The sequence below is a fragment of the Halyomorpha halys genome, unplaced genomic scaffold (assembly GCF_000696795.3).
Source record: "Halyomorpha halys isolate HHAL.00 unplaced genomic scaffold, Hhal_1.1 Scaffold892.1, whole genome shotgun sequence".
In the NCBI taxonomy this organism is placed as follows: domain Eukaryota; kingdom Metazoa; phylum Arthropoda; class Insecta; order Hemiptera; family Pentatomidae; genus Halyomorpha; species Halyomorpha halys.
The window spans coordinates 99,068-118,860 of NW_027105126.1; the positions used below are offsets into that span (position 1 = coordinate 99,068).

At 30.1% G+C, this 19,793-nt stretch overlaps 2 protein-coding genes across 9 annotated transcripts in view; one reads left to right on the top strand and one right to left on the bottom strand.

Annotated features, from left to right (window-relative positions):
* Positions 1-13,953, top strand: part of CCKLR-17D3 (Cholecystokinin-like receptor at 17D3) — a gene marked incomplete at its 5' end in the record, with an annotated part of 26,021 nt that extends 12,068 nt beyond the window's left edge. Inside the window, 2 exon segments of the mRNA XM_067048642.1 lie at positions 6,265-6,480; positions 11,158-13,953. Of these exon segments, the coding sequence (XP_066904743.1) occupies positions 6,265-6,450 (186 nt within the window).
* Positions 13,954-18,759: 4,806 nt separating this feature from the next.
* bbc (choline/ethanolaminephosphotransferase 1 bbc) overlaps positions 18,760-19,793 on the bottom strand; it is a 30,350-nt gene continuing 29,316 nt past the window's right edge. For all 8 annotated transcript variants that reach the window (XM_014430462.3, XM_067048666.1, XM_014430458.3 and 5 more), the window contains one exon: positions 18,760-18,997. In XM_014430462.3, the coding sequence (XP_014285948.1) occupies positions 18,900-18,997 (98 nt within the window). In that variant the 3' untranslated portion in view covers positions 18,760-18,899. The remainder of the gene's footprint in view (positions 18,998-19,793) is intronic.

Sequence of the window (19,793 nt, forward strand, 5' to 3'; positions counted from 1 at the left end):
ATAGGGTCTTTTAGTTTAGTGTAAATATTAGATAGTGCGTTGTGAGGTCTGAAAGCAACACGAAGGTTAGGTATAGCAGAACGTAAGAGTTTTTGGATGTTGTTGGAGAGAGGGGATGAATGGTAGTGATCTGTACAAAAGGCTCATCTCTGAAAGCCTCTATATCCAATTAGAACCTTCTTCCATCAATTTAAAAACCGACAAGCACAACATATCATTAACATATTCGCAAATAGTTAATTTATTAAAAAAGTAATTTTTATAATTTTTATTTTTTATTTATTATTCATTTTATTTTTCCGCTCACTTTGTAACGTATTATTTCACTTCTTAAACTTTTTCTAACACATTTGTCGTCACCCTCTTATATACGTTTACTCTTTTTAACTGTTGTTAAATACTCATGACACTTTGTCATCTTCCGATACTTTGTCATCCATATATATATATATATATATATTTACATTTTCCAAAAACCATTTGTCGTCACTCTCTCACACGATTTCTTCCTCTAAATATTTTCTATTTTTTTTACTTTTAACTTTTTACCGACTCGTAACGTTTCCTCTTAAATACACTTAGTCATTCTTGTAGCTTCTTTTTTAATTTGGAGTTTGGACGTTCTCGGCGCAGAATACCACTGGGTGGTTAGATTTCAAGCTAAGAGGTTCGTTTTATTCTCCTTTTTTTCCCTATCTTTATTTTACCACGCCTTCTTTTCTCAATTTTCCTTACCCACGTTATTAGTTATGTTCACCATATATTATTATTTTTGTTTTCAATTTTTTTTTTCTATTCATTTCTTTTGTTAAACTTTACTTTTGCTTTGCTTAATTTTGCTTCTTTATCAATTATTATGGTTACATATATTTTATTTCTCTTAATTTTATTTTTCTTTCCATATTTTAATTTTTAAAATATTAATAACTAATATATTCATACTTCTTTGCATTATATAACTTCATTATTATTTTATTTCCTTAATTTTGTTATTTTGCCTACTTATTCAATTACCTATGTATACACTTCATTTTTCACTTCTCTCATCACTTCATTTTATTAATTTTATTCTGTAAAATTATTCACTTCATGTCATTCTGTTTATATTTTCTTTTTTCTTTCTATATTCCTTGGTTGTTATCTTGTTCTGTTCTTAGCCCTGACGAAGGCTAGAAGCTCTAGCCGAAACGTTGGCACGATTAAATAAGTTGCATCAACTTATTTGTGTTTTATTTTAACCGCACCCCCAACCATCTTCAACCCTCGTATAAGTCATCCACGGTTAACTATGTCTCACAATTATATATATATTCAAATAAAGAATATTATGACAGAAAAATTTTATAGTGTATGTCCCCTTTTTTGTCAGGTATGATTATTGCCTCTTTAATATATCACTCTTTGACATTTTCAGCAGACACTTTTAATCAACAAATGGACAATTTTAATCAAACTTTTGGCTGTTTTATATCTGAACCCAGATTCTTCCTTTAACTTCCGATTTCGATTCGATGAAAAAAAAAAATCTCTTCTGGGTTACAGAATATTTAGAAGTACCACACCATTCCGAAATGAGTGTTTTGATTCCGAAGTTTTGTTTGTTCCCATAATAAAATTCAATAAAACCGGTTTAAAATTTAAATCACTCGACTCCATCATTGAATTAAATGGTTCCTGCGACATGAAAATAAAAGGAAGGATTTCAGGTGGTAAAAAAAATCATTACTCAATTATTTCAATAACCAAGAGAAATATACACAAAAGTATAATAATGATAATGTTGACGTATGGAGCAGACACATGGATAATAAAAGGTAGTTACCTTCTTTTATCTAAAAGAAGATATGAAATAGACTACGGCCGACAAATGAGCAGGAATGTCCAGAACGCATATAGTAAGAAATGGAACAGTAAGATAAAAGATAAGAGTTTAAAAGAACAATCTGAAAGTGATTGAGGAAAAACAGTTGAAGTTGTACGGGCATTTAAAAAGAATGCCTGAAGGAATATTACCAAGGAAGGCTCTGAAAATAGATAGTAGAAGAGGACGACGTAGATCAAGGAAAACTTGGGACAATGCAATAGAAGAATGGAACACGGCCTAAGTAAGGAATGGGCCTTGGACTGAATCATCTAGAAGGAGGCCGTACTAATTGTAGATTAAGGAAATTCTCTGCTTGATTATCCAGAGTAAAAAAAAGAAAAATTATAAGTAACATACTGAGAAAGTAATCATTGCCATATTTTCGTGTCTTGACCATTTTATGATAGAATTTAATCTAATTATTACATATCAAAAACATTTATTACGAAATAAGAAAACAAACTTTATTTTTCATTATGTTATTTCGTGAATTTCGTGTTATTTTAGACTAAAGCAAATTCAATATGTCCGGACCAGATTGCAGAAAATTCGTTTGAGGGAGTAATAGTAAAGCCTTTTATCTAAAATTTGAAAGCGACAGTTAACCAGTTAAGGTGAGAGTAATATTATGGTTTGGGATTGTATAACCGCCATTTGAGTAGGCGAACTTGTATCCTTTTGTCCTTTTGAGCTTCCTGTAACCGATTTCTCTGAGTTGGTGAAGTGATATGTTTATCTTCTTATGATACAATGTGTTTTGAAAGTTCATGAGTGCTTACTTCGGTATTTTTAGGTGCTCTTCGAATGGTTTCACGATATTTCACTCATGATAACCGGAAGTTTTGCGTCCGTGTGTCTCCTAGTGTCCTGCCACAATTTTTTTTTAAATTCTTATTGAAAGACAATTTCATCGCTACATCGTTAACTCAATACTGGCTAAAAAAGTTAAAGAATTTCATTTGTGTTGGCAGAATTTTTTTCAGATCTTAACTTTTATTCTAATTACCATATTGAACATTTTCTTCATTTTCAGTTTGGACTTCAATACTATATTTATATTCTTATAACTATCTAGCAAGTAATTAATAATTAGTTAACTACGATAACTCTACTTGTACGAATAATCATTTGGCATTATAAATTTACAAATCGGTCAGTTAATTAGATTGTAAGGGTTTCAAATTTACATCAGTTATGAAAATTAATGCACATCATGGTTTGTCATCACAATAATCGGTCGATTTGTTAACTATAATAAGTAGATTTAAAAAAACAATAGTGTAGGTTTTTTCTTATTCACTGTATATCCCTTCAACAGCAAGATTTTTGTAGTGAATGATAAATTTCATATATTTTAAAGCTTTTAGCTTCCCTCTATCTCTGTATTTCCCTTTGATGACTGAGCGATTCATCTCCGTCATCTATCAAGAAGGACCATTAAATTTATGAGTTTTTTAAAATTACTTATTACTTTTTTCTTCCTGGAATATATTTTGTTTTCATTATTTACATAGGCCAGTATCTGCTATTGATATAGAACAATTTATTTTTCTTCATGAAAATAAATACATCATACTAGATACGTTTTCCTCACATATACATACTTTTCCTCTCATGGGTTTTCACAATATTGTTGTTGCTAAAGCTCATAAATTTAAGTATTACTAAATTCATTTCTGCAACATAAAATTTATTAAATTTATGCATAACATGTCAATTATGATACTAAATAAAATAGTGTTATTGGAGTTCTATCAGTGGGTAGATTCTCCACATGTTTTTATCACGTCACTATGTCACCTACAGCAAATTTACTTGTTGTATATATGTGTAAACAGTTGTAAATAACAATAAATAAATTATTAAAAAAAAATAATAAAATAAAATAGACCGAAAATTACAATCCTTTTGAATAGAAAAATAACATAATATATTATATTTTAATATGTAATAATGAGGTATCCTTTATTTGCATAAAGATGGAGTTATTTATTAAACCCCACCCGTCAAAAGAGCACATTATACATAAATTATTGTTATCATCTGCCTTGTGTATCAACCAATTCTTCGCTTCCCTATGAAGTTGAGAAGAAGGTAATCAGTTTTAAATTTTTGTCTATTTTAACAAAAGTGTTGCTACCATGACAGTGATACATCTGCCCTAAATATGCATTTTCATTTTCGTACAACTTTTTATTTTTGAGTGTTCATATACACACACATAAAATTAAGCTTTGCCGAGGTAAAAACTTATGGGAAAAGGGGGCGAGAAAGGAGGCGCACGACTTAAAGAATGATTGATTGACGGAATCCGTCCTTAAATATCTTTACGTCCGACGTAAATTTCTTTACGTCTAATAGTTCCGAACATATTGTTTTTCATAAACGTAAAGTTTTTCCAAACAACATTTTGTGAATTTTTTGGGTAATATCATAGAAACTGCTACTCAACAGTAAAACTGTTACAACTCCTCAATTGAGGGGTAACAGACAGCTGTACATGGTCCATGTAGTATTTTCCATGATATTTGACAAAATAAATTAACAAAACATCGGTTTTTCGTTATTTGAAACAAAAATGTTGATGTTTGATAAACTAAATACCAAAACTATTAAACGTAAATAGCTCTATTCGGCTCAGGTTTAAGAAAATGTACTCTATTTTGAATGATTCTTCATTATTTTTTTTAGTGTAGTTAGTCCTGAAGATATGGAGCTCGGAAAGAAATATTAATTTGTTGTAATGTTGTTCATTTCTCTTACTATGGATTTATCCAAAATTTATCAATTTTGACTCGTAACTATTGGGTTGTAAAAAAAGTTGGTAGCGTTTTTTTCTGGTGATTTCAATAAAAACTTCAGACACTTGCGGATATTTTTAATTAATTATATATGGCCTATGTTGATCAATTGCCTATCTTTAGGTAATTTTTTAATTCCGTCCTCCCAGAACTTCTCAGATTTTTTCGCAATACACTCCTCCATGTGCGTTTTGTAGTCCTCCAGTGAATTAAAGTGTATTTCGTTAAGAGAGTTTTGAAGTGCACGAAGTAAGTGCAAATCTGTTGGGGCAAGGTCTGGCGAATAGGACGGGCGTTATTGTGATGGAAAACTATGCTTTTCTGATTATGAGACACTTACATGAGATATTTTAAGCATTTCTGCGATATGTCGTTGAGTGAGCATTGTCTGTGACCAATACTTGAATTTGGTCATCAACAGTTGAAGGACGACCCGAGCGCTTTGCGTTTTCCAAGTCAAAATTTTCGGTTCTGAACCGAGCAAACCACTTACGGACGGTGCTTTCTCCTAAGGCACCATCCCCATACACACTACAAATATTGTTAACCGTCTGTGCAGCGGATTTTCCTTTTCGGAAAAAAAAAATCATTAAATGACGAAAATGAATTTTTTTCTCTTCCATTTTTAGTAAGCAAAATACCACTTAAAGATAAGGAATCTCGGTTGAAACTGATGCATAAAAGCACCTTAACTAATCCTTTTTTAGAATGTATAAACATGATCTTATAAAAACAGAGAGGATTAAATTGAAAAATTGAAAAACGCTACGAACTTATTTTACAACCCAATACATCCAGTTTTCATTTAAGTGATAAAAAATTAGGGTTAAATATATTATTTTTTTCATCGAGATGTTTGACTATTAAGGACAACTCTGTCTTGTTAAATTGGCTTCGAAACGTCTGTAAAGTATCCTTATGAAAAAAAGATTTCTAAATTGCTGTAATGGCTTCTGGAACAACCCACACTTTTGGATATCCTCCGATCTTGCATCGGAAATTCCACGAAAATGGAGTGGAGGAAAATAAAAAAAATAGTTTGAGAAGCTCGAGGGTAATGAATTATCAGAAGGTCTAGAGGTGCAGACTAAGTTTAAAGTATTTCCTGTGATGCCATAATTCTCCGAAAACATTTTTCTACGGGAATTATACTATATTTAAATTCTTTTGTTCCATAGAGTAGGCCATATGTCACTCTGTGGTTTATAAGGAACGGTAATTATAATTTCTTAGGTAAGAATCCCAAAATGTGAATCCCTTCCTCACTTCGACCCAATTGGATCTTTTGTGAGTTAATATATAGGTAACGCAGAGGTGTATATACTCATATAGAAAATATGATCATGTATCGGTTTCTTATTGTTATCGATAAAAATATTCCAGCATAATAAACGTAATAAAATAGGTTTTATTTATCTGCTCATTAACAGTTTAGCTGTTCCTAAACTTACATTTGAATAGCGGGTCAGCCAGAAAAATATTACTGAATTTCATCACCTAAAATATTATAGCCGAGAAAAGCTAATAGGACAAAATATTCCTAAACATTATTTTTTTTTTTTTCAATTCCAATTATATTATTGAAATTTCTGTTTGCAGATTGCCCTGTTCGCTCCAGCGGCTGTCTACGAGCGGCTGGGATACAAAGGTATCAGCTTCCTCCACTTGCTGGCCTATTGCTCCAGCTGTTGCAACCCCATCACCTATTGCTTCATGAACTCCAGTTTCAGAAAGGCCTTCCTCAAGCTGTTCGGTTGCCTTCGAGAAGAGAAGATGAACAGCTGACAATCGATAAAGATGAGCTCCAGTAGAAATGTAAGCTCGCTTCTATTTCCAAGGTTATAAGTTAATAGGTTAATAGGTGTGTTGGTAAAGTTTGGATCTAAAATCGGTTCGGTAGAAAATACTGAGGAACATTTCCTGTCTCTTAGCCCATGAAGCAGATTGAAGAATATATAATTTTTATATTTTATATTATCTGAAGAGATCATTAATAGCAATTTCTCAATTATTAATGTATTAAAATTAAAGAAATTATAGTCTACCAGTTGGATTATACAAGCTGGAAAATTAGCAGCTCCATAAGAAAAGCCAACTTATTAGAAAAAAAGAATTATCTGGAGACGTTTAGTTTCTGTTCTAAATAACACTAGACCACTTCCTCTATTTAATGTCGTTGTTGAGCCCACTTATAGATACTACCTGGAGCTGGCAAAAACTTTTCTAAAACCGCACATTTTGAAACTCAAAAAATACATTTAATTCATTTTCTAAATATTTGATCACTTTCTGAATCAAATAGTGACAGACTAACGTCATTTGATTCAGGAGGTCGTCTAATATTATTTAGAAAACGTCCTCAGACAATTAATTTATATATATATAAAATTTGACTATTTAATGCAGCCGCTATTCTTCAGGTAACGTGTCCTGGAAGGCTCTCATTTTTTGTGTCAATACACCGCAGATTAAAAAATTGTTTTAAAAGTTTTCTTCAGATAATATCATTTTTTTTCGCATGGGCTCTCATACATTCTTTAAAGTTAGATGATGACCCTTTATTATGTTAAGGATGGGGGAGGGTAGTTGCTGGGATTGCATTACTTCCAGACTTAGGCATTGTTTCTGAATCAATCCCCAAATAAAGTATACGCCATAGGATCATGGTAGCAACAGGGAAAATAATTAATACACGAATAAATAAATGAGACACAAATTTTAACCAAACTTGACCCGAAATTGTTTAGAAATATAATACGCAAAGTGTTAGCAATAATTCAACACCTATTTACCATTACATAAAAATTAAAATCTGTAGCGCTACAACCCATGAAGGGTTAAGGGTGCAACACTTTGTAAGGAAGTACTGTTACTCGACCAAAGTTTGTGCAAGGAGGTTATTTGGTCAGAATCACACTCGACCGCCAAATTTTTACCCGATTTATGAGGTTGGGTGGACCAGGGTTGAATCACGATTACATACTTACATTTATTTTATTACGTCTATTGTACTATATATTTCTATTAGTCAATCTTACAGTCAAATATTTACGGTCTAAGAAAATTTAAAACAAACATATTCTATAAAATAAAATTGCATATACTCTTGTTTAAGAATTTGACAGAAAGCTTACATATTGTATAAGGATACAAGGCTGAGTAGGGTATTGTAAATTTCGGTTAAGATGGAGGAAATTAAAATAAGCACCCTTCTTTAGTGATACGGCTAAACCATACTATCACTCCGAAGAGCTTTTTGACCATCATCGATTATTTGAGATTTTATGTAAAAAAAATTTCTGTAAAATGAAAGTTAAAGATATTATTCAACAACCAGAAGGTGTCCGTTCACATAACGCACGATATTATTTCATTAAACAAACTGAATTCGATCACATTTTTGGCTTGGAACTGTAATTTGTTCCAATTTACGCAGCTCTCTAGCGGTTTAAAGGAAACGGATTGCGTAAGGCATATTTTGAAATTCCAGTTGATTTCAGTTTCCAGAACGACGTAATAAGTAGATGACGATCATTAGGAAGAAGTTGCGAGAGGGATTTAGCTTTTTGAGTGCTTACATATTAATGTCAATCCATAAACAAGCAATCGCTCACTATTCAACAGTTATAATTTTCACTGAAATGAGCTTGTAATTATTTCTACTTTTTTTTCTTACATTGCACTATCAGCTAAATGCATTCACATCTTACTTGGACTCCATGATTTCACAAAACGTAAACGCGAAGTAAACGTTTCAAGATACTGTTTTAATTATACTATCCTTTTCCAAAGAATAGTAACTCTAATTTATTTCTCACTAATCCCATGAATAAATTGGCTTAGTTAAATTCTATATGGTTATATTGTTATCAGCAAAAGTAACGGCAGCATCATTAATAACAATTATTACAAAAATAATTGTTATTAATGATACTTGTCATAAAATACAACAAAATAAAATCAATAATATTTCATTGAAAACAAAAGATTTTTATTTAATTATTTTTATTAGTTTTCCATTTCAATTTATGATGGATTATTTTTTTTTAATACGAAAAATCTAATCCATTTAGAATAATTAATGAGCTATCGCAAATTTCAAGAAAGGACAGCTCTTTCAAAAAAAGAAAAATCAAAACCCAGTGGAATTTAATATTAACAAAAAATGTTGGAGTATTGAATGACTGTTATTAGTTTTTTTAAATTATTGCTGAATTGATACTTACGAATCTATTTGCTCTTTTGCAGGGTTAAACGCCTTATAAATATTTCGATTAGAGCAGGAAAAAATTTGCTATCGTTAAAAGTAATAAACCATTTCAAATTAGAGTTGGACACTAGACATTTATTTCGTTATATCGGCAGGGCCAAATAGAATTGTAACCAAGCCAAATTCAAACAAGCAGACTGATTTTGAGGATTACACAACCCTTAGAGATCATGAATATAACTAAAATAAAAGTAATAACCCAATTTAAAGTGACATTAATATGTTTTTATTCTATCCATCCAAATTTTATTTACAAGTATATAGTTTATCTTTTATAGAATCTATAGCATGCAAATTAAATACTTATATGTGCAATGTATACATTAAATTAATATCAAATAAACATGCCACGATCAATTTCAATCGTTTATATCCAATTTTGACAGGACTTTGAAATCATGTAAAGAAAACAATTATACATACTTCATGCATTGTAGCCATTACAAAAACTATGACCATGTTACACGAATACTAAAATATCGCTTATATTATCGTTATTAAGGAATGAGTTTGAGTGTGTGTCATTTTGAACAGGAACATCGAGTATAAATACCTGCTATTTAGCATAATATGTAATATATATATAATGTATAATATTTAGTTTAGTCTGCCAACCCATGATAGTCCTGACGTCTCTAGGCCACCATGCATTTAGGACAATATATTGTTATAATTTGCTTTCGAATGGACAGCATGCGAATCTATCGAACTATTACTAAACTGATCCTATTTAATTTTAGCTTACAATCATTTACAATAAACCTCAAAATAATTATCTAGGCAAAGCAGCAATTAAAAGATAAATAATTAAATATAATAAGCTAATATTCATTTTTTTTTCTATTTCGAAGATATGATGATTATAAGCAATGACGAGCCTTATGAACACTCACATGCATGATAAAAAAATAAATAAAATTATTAATTAGATACAAAATTCATTCCAATGATTAGGAGGAATTCTAAGGATTAATTAATTGTATGTATCTAGTTTACAAAGTCTTCTGAATAAGCAATATAGTATATTACAAAATGTTTTCGTCAGACTGAATGTTATACTCTAGAGAGCGTGCGGGTTCCATCTAAAAACGCGTGAGTAGATATTCTTCAATAGTGATTTAATTTCAGAAGGATAAAAGGACTTTATAGGTTTTTAATTGGTCAGATAATATAAAATCATACACAAAATTATGAAACCAGGACTAGATTTTTTCTAGAAACTAATATAATTCTTGCATGTTTTATCAGCCTTTAAAGACCAGATTAACAAAAAAAAAATCCTTACGTAGATATTTTGTAAAAGTACAGTTTCTACTCGCCTGATTCAATTCAATGACTTCAAATATAGTAATTATTGTTTTTGTTTTTTATTTTCCTACATTTAGTCTTAAGAAAAATATAGCTATTAGAATCGATAATAATATTGACATTAGAATCGATACCAATATCTATGTTACGAAATATCGGTAATTTTATATATTAGATTCGTATATATTGACTACAGCGGGTGCTAGAAGAACGTTTCAGTTATTAATAATTATTTATTTATTTAAAGAATTAATTAATAATAATGCATTAGTTGAAATATCAAAATAATATATTTATCTTATTTTTTTATGATTTTGAAAATCACTCTTTATCGTGTTCTATTGTTCACTCTACATCAAGTTTAATTCTTTATAATAAAAATTTAGTTAGGGCTTCATGAAGGTATGGAAGAAATATTGAGTTAATAATGTTATAAGGTTTTTTGGAAAAGGAGACTAAAGTTCATGAGCTTATTAAGGAAATGAATGATTCATTATATGATGGGTATAATTCATGGATTCAGGGGTCTATTGCAATAACGAGATAGCTCCTGTTTTTTCAGTTATACCAAACATCAACTATATTCCAAGATCCTATTAATAATTGCTCAGTAAATTTTCTTTCATTTCCCGTCGTAGGAAGGATTAACTGGCTCCTCCTCTGTTAGTCGCCTCTCACAATTTGTAGGGGAAGCAAATTTCTATGAATTACTTATGAACTTATGAATGTTATTAAAAATAAAAAGTAAAAAAAAAAAATTATTTTTCATTGAAAAAGTTTGGTAAGAAGTTCATGTTATGAATCTATAGATGTGATTTTATAAAATGTATCTATCTACACGTCGCTCAAATCATCAACTAGGTTAAGATGACTTATCCTAAACAATTTTAAAAACCATATCTTGTCTTTTACAGAGTAAGGCTCCACAGAGGAAAGGAAACTACCAAGAGACAGAATTCAACAGAAACCACTTTTAATGAATTCAGGTGTTGATGTAATTTTCAGCTTGTGTTGTATGTTTAAGTCTGGCGTGAAGGTAATAAAGATTCGGAGTGAACACTTGTACTATTTCTGCGCTCTTAATGTGAGCATAAAATAGCGGTGAAAAGTAATTTGTCATGTATAGGTACTATTAAACTCCTCTTGAGCAAAGAATCTGTTTCTTTGCTCGTCGATCAAAGAATGCCCATAAATTGTAAGAAAGAGTCAAATTCAGAAGAAAAAACGTTAGAAATGAACAGTAATACCGGAACAATACACAATAAACTAACATGTTGAGTAATTTGTTGTAATAGTGCTAGAAAAACATTCTTGATCCCATATAAATATCCTTCAGCCTTATGCCGCAATTTCATTAGTATAATTTGTCATTACTTTGGCTCGATTTTAATTTAGCCCAAACGGAAGCTTTTCTCCGCTTACTGCTAACTACTAAGCTTGTGAAACCGTTCCCAGAATGGTACAATGAAATTAAACTAAAATAATAGAGCATGGTTTGGGGGGAAATATGACAGTCCAGCACCTAGCAAGGAAAAGATTAGCTGATATTATTATAACGGGGATTGGTCCGCGGTACGTCATGGTATCCTCAATAAGTTTCCTCAGTCTTTATCTTTTATTGGGTATCTACTTTTCGGCTTTTAACATGCGAAAAGCTTTCTAAATCTGCATCCGTTCAGGGCAGCTTTGTACTACTAAGTCTCCCAGTGATGGTTTAGCTCTCTTGTTCCAATTTTCTTTGGTACCCCTGCACCTTCCCTTTTCTTTAAGTAACCTACCCAACTTTAAACTTAAGTCTTCCTAGTTTAATGACTCTCTGAAAGTGGGTCAGGAGAGCGAAAACTTATCAGAACAATACCTTATTAGAAATAAACTCCCTGCCAGAGAAAAAAAAAAATATTATTTTCAATAACTAATCAAGTTCATCACTATATTTTTCTTGGGATTTGAAAAAAAAAAATGAAATTATTACGATGTAAGGAATATTAAAAACAATATGTAATGTTCACTTTGAAATCAATCAATGTGTTTTTGTGATGGTATTTAGACGGTTGGTTGTATTGTTGCCCTTTTTTTAGGGTCATCAGTTTACTGCATCAGACGCAGACCGAATGCCTAATTCTTTTTAAAAATAGATAAACAGTTATATAATTCGTTAAGGTAACTAGTTTATCGTCATCTACCTGTACCACTCGTCTTGATGAAATTGAGGAATAGAAAACACCTCCATGCAATTCAGCAGCTATTAAAGACAGCCAGGATTGTAGCAGAGCAATCTAAGGAGGCGTCGAGGTTGATCTATGGAAGTGATACTGGCCTGTAGGCGACTTCACAGTTGATGTAGACAAGGCATACCCATGAGAAGTGTGATCATGGGAACTGAAAGAGAGTAAGGAGTATTCAAACGAGACACGGGCAGTGTCGAGGAATGAGTTTCGAGCACTGTCGGTACGATTTTAAGTAGAAAAATTTCGGACGGAGGGAAGAGACTCCGGTCGAAATGATTGGACAGAATATTTCTGATAGAGAAATGAGGTTCCGTTCAGAAAAAATAGGATTGGATAATCTTAATCGAAGAGATGAGGTCTAGGACTAAAATTTTGGAGATGATGGTGAGGGTAAAGAACACAGATAAAGAACCATTTTATGCAGTCCCAAACAGTATATAAAATAACACATTAGTTACCGGGGGTGCATTCTACCAGTGCAATGTTCTATCTCTGGTCTCTTGTTGTTTTCTTTTTTTTTCACCTTCTAATTTGTATTTACAATTTAATAAAATACATATAAATAAGTAAAAGCTCTTCTACTGCCACATGGCATTATACGGAAATGTTTTTTGTGATCACCTAATGGAAAGAAGCAAGATATAAAAAAGCCGCAAATCTCTCTACAAACCTTCTCACCATCAGATGGTTCTACCATACACCAGATGATTCAGCTAATAACATACAGCCACAAATAAATTCCCACTTTTACAGAGGTTATTTTTACTTTATCAAACCAATAATTGATCCTTTTGGGTTTATAAAATACTGAATAAATGTTTCTAGAGAGATCATCTAGGGGACCTAGACGAGAAAATGATTGTATAATCCCTCAGCCATAATAGTTAAATCCCTTCCACGAAATTGAGAGAGTTGAGTGAGGCGAGTCGTGAATAAAAAAAATCATAACCCAAGAGAGTTAAAAGCCAAGTTGGTACTTTGATGAATAAATTTAAGAATATTAAATTTTATGAAATAATTGGAATAAAAATGAAGGCTAAGATAATTGAATTTAAAATTTTTTTGTTAGGCTTGTACTTCTAAATAAATATTCTAATATTTGTATTATTTTTTTCATCCCTACAATTGTACTAAAGAAAAATTGTCTAGTAGACATTAATAATGCAAGCACATCTACATAAATTTAAAAAAAAAATTATAAATATATTATAAATTATAAAGAGGGGAAGAAAAAGGACGAGTTGGGGAAGTCAGCATACTCCTCACCCTCTGGCCTAGTAGAAGAAATAAATACAGTACATAATGAAGCCAAATATGAAAAATTGAAGTATCGTGTCTGATGCAGTGAATTGCCGACCGTAATGCTATTTTTTGGTATAGGTGTCTTAAAAGCTAAAATTATTTTGATGTTTTATTGTACAAGAGTGTCAAGTTGTAAACATAGTTAGATGAACTATTTTGTAAATTAGTGTAAATATTTTTCTATCCGTGTAAATGTTCTATTTATTTATTATACATATCAATATATGTTTCTGAATTGTGTTTTACATATTTTTCTATTATTTTATTGACCTTCAAAAAAATTAACATTCTGAAATATAAATTTGATTTATTGTGAATGCAAGTTAATTTATTTAAATGAGTTAAAATTTTATAGCGACTCATATCATGGTGGATCATAATATAATTAATTTTAATTTCATCAGGTTTTAAGTGTATTAAAGACCAGCATACCAATCAATGTTTCGCCAATGCATGCATTAGAACAATAAAAACAGCCTAATATTACTTCAGTATGGATTAGGGATCGAACATCTCACTTCAGCAGTCTAAATAGTATCTATTCACAAAAAAAGAGATAGTTGATCAACCTAAAACAATCTCTCCTACAAATGCTAAACATTTAATTTTACCATAATTTTACATGTCAGTGTCATAGAGTGATTATCTATCTTTAATTTTTTTAGTTATTCCTATTTATACTGATAATATATGGTGTTATGTAGTTTACATTTATATTTATGTCTCCAGATGCGGCTTGCATTGTGAAAGGCTTAATAGTTATTTATTTTTTTACTGTTTAAGAATCTTCTAGTAATATTTCAAAAAAATTTTTGAAACATTTTACAATTTTTTTTTTATAACATTAACACAGTTATCAATCATTTATCAGCAAATAGCAGCGCCTGGGCTCTATAACGTGAGTACCGATTAGCAAATTTTTATTTTCTTTCTCGTCCACATTTTTAAGTTCTTTTCCCAATATCCAGTGTCGTTAAATTATTTATTTATTTATTTTTAATAAACGTGTTAATAAATGATATGTTCTATTTACAGCAGTGTCATACACAAAAATATAGTAATAAATAACAAAATAATGGCTGAAAAATTCTAACATTCTTACGAACTTTTCATTCGATACTTATTTATTAATATTTTTAAAACTATCGACCTCACGGAAAATATATATACATTGAAATCTTTATTAAAGTACAATAAATTTGCTAACTTGTTCCCAAGGTACAGTTTTTCAAAAGCAAGATTTTTTTTAAAAACATCAAGAAATCAACATTTTCTGATTTTATTTTGTTGAATATCATAGAAACTACAACTCTTGTCATGATATTAAATAAATACTACTTTATGGTGTTTTAGATAGCTTTAATTTGAGTAGTAATATACATATGTACGGTTAATAGTCCATGAGATTTTTATTCGGAAAATGTTTATTTTTTGTTATTTGAAACTAAAAAAATTAGTTTTTGATAAACTCTCAGGAACAAGTTGATGTAAAGATTTATACTAGCAATAAAATTCAAGCAAGGCTAGCGTACCATAAAGTAATTTCCTATGATTATCTTTGTGTAAGTAGTAGTTTCAATAATATTTGGCAACGTAAATACACAAAATGTTGATAACTCACAATTTGATAAAAAAAATAAATAATATTGATACATAGTTGGTTTTTGAACGTAATTCACAAGATAGAAATGTTGTGTAAATTTATACTTATTTAATAAAGATTTTCGTACAGTAAGTTATATGCGGTAGTTAAAAAATATGATTTATTTTATAAACGGCTACTTAATCTAGAGCACATCAATTAAAAGAAATTAATTGAAGATATTTCTTACGTAAAGAAGTACATTCTCGTTTTTTAATGACTGTTTTCAAGATAAGGTTTTTCATATATCATTTTTACTTCAAAATTGTCATCTGCGTTATCGTATTTTTATGGTTCATTTAAAACTTAATCTTTTTGTTTTGTAATTTAGTGTATCTTCTATTGACTTGACAGTTTTTTCAGGTACAGTTCAGAAGAAGCAATGGTACGGTGTTTTTTGAAGATATTCTTATATTTGAACTAAACATAAAATTATCCTCATATAACATAAAATGTAATCGTATTGGAAGATTAATGGTTGTAGATTGATAGGAAAATAGTCGGGGTGGCGGTCAAGAAAGGTACAAAAGTGTAAGAAAACTATTTTGCACATTTTTTTTTAATGCTACCCGGACTATTTTCCTACAATATAAAATTAATTTCTTAACATGGAACACCCATATAACTCAAAAATCAAACTATTTCTGCTATCCATTTTTTAAAATCTCAATCCCATAGTAACATAAGTAGATAGTTTACTTACACAAACACCAAATATCATAATTAATTCAGATAGAAAATTAGTTTATTTTGATAAACAATACGGGTCTGATTTTCAATCAGTTATGAATTTCTTTAAATCATTATATGTAATATACATATCAGTATATGAATTTCTTTAAACCAAATACTCCAAAAATTTTTAATCCAGTGAAGTGTCACGATCGACTTACATAGACTTAGCTTTAAAGGTGAGAAAGGTTATGAAATGGATACCATGTTTATACACTATGTTATAAGATGCATTCCAGTGAGGTATGGATAGATAAGAAAAATATATGGCCAAAACATTTTTTTTTTTTAATCACTTATTAAGTTTTCGAGATATAGACTCAGGAAGAAATTTCAGGCCCAACTTTTGATAGCAGTAATACATGCGGTACCTAAAAAATTCAATTTTTCAACTCTTGTTCAAGATAGATTTTTACTTTCTTAAATGTAACTTATTTTTTTTATCAACTTCAATGTATATGTTGTTGTACATTTGTTCATAAATATGAAAAAGTTGTTATACAAATGCATAGTAAGGTTGATAATTTGATTTCAATATTTCATAATAGAATAATATGACTTACCTTTTGCTAATCTATCAATAGCTCGCTGAGTACACCTCGTACTGAAATATAGATACACGGCTTATCTATGTATTTACGAATCTACGTATAAACAACAATAATTATTTAAAGGAACAAAAAACTCAAATCCATGAGAATTAAAATAATATAGATAATTATTAATAATATTTAATAATACAAAGTAGCTACAGATTTAGAATTTACTTTGTAGCCTTAACTTTAATGGGAAGACTGAGTTTGCATGTCTCTAATCAGAGAATCAAAATCAGGTTTATATTCTGACAAAGATAATAATAGAGTCCGGTTGTGTCCGGTGACAAGTGTAACACCTGAGTCAAAATATACTGTGTGGGCAGTTACAGGTTGTCAGAATTCTAGCAATGACCTTTGCAAGTGCTCAGAATGCATTCATCTATTGCTAGAAAGTTTTGTTTTCTACAATCGCTTCGAAGTTCGTGGTACACAGAATTCCACCCCAGAAGTTGGGAGCGATCGACGATCGACCAAAACTGGCCTCGCGATCGACTTTCGAAGATATATATCGACTGCCCACCCCTGATGTATATCTTTCATTAGAAGTTGAGAGTAAATTTGAAGCACTGAGAACTTTAAAGGAGGAAGATAGAGACAAATTAAGGGATAGTATAAAATAGATAAAAAAAATCTTGCCTTTACCACTGGCTCCCAAAATAATAAAAATTTCCCAGCAATTTTTACTAGATTTTTCCGTTTTTAAGATATATCTAGAGGAATATTTCTTGATTTTTTCTTCTAAAACATTTTTGGATAACTGACCTCTCTGAAAAGAGTTTAGACGCTATTTGCGTATAATCAACAATGTTTCATGTCATTCATGGGTATAATCAACTTTGAACAATGTTTCATGGTTTGAAATATATTTTCAAATGATTTAGTTAATAAAAGCCTGCTTCCCCATAATACAAATTTAGAATATAAATAGTTATATCTATTCTTTACAGACGTGGAAGTTGTCATCTAACAATCGAGTTTTAAAACAAGATTTAAAAACAGATGTTTGTTTAGAATATTTAGACAGAGTAAGGTGAGTTGGAGAGAATTCCGACGACTGCATAATTAGCAATGCAAGGAATGAAATAGTCATTGTCATGATGTGTTATAAACAAATAACAAAAAAGATCACGAGTGCTAATCCAATAGACAAACTTTAAACTTGACTTAGGCAGTACCAATATAACAATTGAAAAATTGCACAGCATTCAAGGTTCCTTTAAAACTGTAAAATCCACATTTTTGTTTTAAAAAATGAATTTTTCATACTTTCGTATAGGAAAACCAAGGTATTTGTTTTTGAGTAAGTGTAAGTCCTTCTTTGGAATCACCAGAAAAATAGGATATCCATGAACAGTAATTACAGTTTATGTAATCCAAAACATAAAAATAATATATATGAAATTTTTGTATTTTAACCAAACAAAATTGGTTTCAAAATTTCAATTAAGTTAATTTGATCTATACATTCAAATTTAGCAATAGTGAAGCATTGGTGGATTAGCAAGTTATTAACAAATGACATTATATATTCCAAAAATAAAATAAAGTATAGTAAAGGAGAAAGTGTAGTTAACCTGCAGCTTGTTATCATGCACATCAACATATACAGTTTCTGATTGTTTTCTAATCCAGGCTCCTCACTTATTACATCCAGTTAATGGATCTAATCAGACAGGGTATTTTTGGGTTAGTTTACTATAAATTAGGAATTAAGAAAAATTAAAAATAGATAGTCTAAGTGTTACAAATATATAACATTAAACAAAACAGTAAAAAATTTAACATTTATGAATAAAGAAAACGGATTATAGTTAATCTGAGGGACTGGGAGTGTTTTAGCCGTGATACAATCAGCCACATTGGAAGCTCAATGGTAGATAAACAGTAGATTCCTTATAAAAGACATTTGATGTAGTAACACAAAAAAGCTTGACTACCTACAGTGCAAAAATCAATCTTAGAATCAAAATAATTTGGTATGAGCAGGGAGTAACATCAAAAGGCTGGTTTCATAAATATTTTTTTCTTCTAAACTTTATTGAGAAATGTTTAGACTTCAGAATGAAACCAATCATATTGGTAATTTACATATGTTTCTTTCCAAAACCAAATCATTAACACAGTAGCTTCAGGAACAATTTGTACATTTATTTTATTCAGTACTGACTCTCAAGACTGATAATACTTTCGGCACTTCTCGAAGTGATGAGAGGACGATGATCAGAATACTTGCGGAGATGAAGAGCATGAAATTCTGAAAAACACAAGGGATCACCCCCATCATATGGCAAAACAGGATCGTACAACATGCATAATACAAATGTAACACTTTTATTAAATAGTATACACTACATTATATACAAAAATATTGAAATTATTAATAAACAAAACAGAACAAACATTACACTAACCAGAAAAATATCACAGAGCAAATAGAAACAATACAGCAAAACCAAACATGCAAGTATATCTTACATTTGTGTAGACAAATAAGCTAAGTACCTCAATGAAAAACTCAACCGTTACCCAAAAGAACAGCTTGAAAATACTGTCATGCCTTAAGTATTCCAACTTACATCTAATTAAAATAATAAAAGATTTTGACTTGTTAAAATAAAAAATGACTAACTAAATTTTAGTTAATTCAAAATTCAATATGAATACACAGCAGAATCCCGATAACTTGCTGGAAAAAAAAATGTCAGATGCGTTCAAACTCACAAATTTGTTTTTGGTTTTTTAAGGACCCAATTACTGCACTAAAGAAAATAAGACAACCAAATTAAAAAAAAAAAAAAATTGAAATTTAACTGTTATAAATAAAGAAAAATGGTAGTGTTTTAAAATATATATATCAACGCATTTGTAATTAAGTGTGTGTATATATATATATGAAAATTATATATATTAAGCCAGAAGTACATAGATATGATGACAATAAAGTCACAATTTAATTATTAATTAACTTGTTTAAGGAACCATCGAGCTTGGTACAAAGAGGTTTGACTATTTTCATCTTTACATTATTTTAAAATATTTTTTTGTAGATA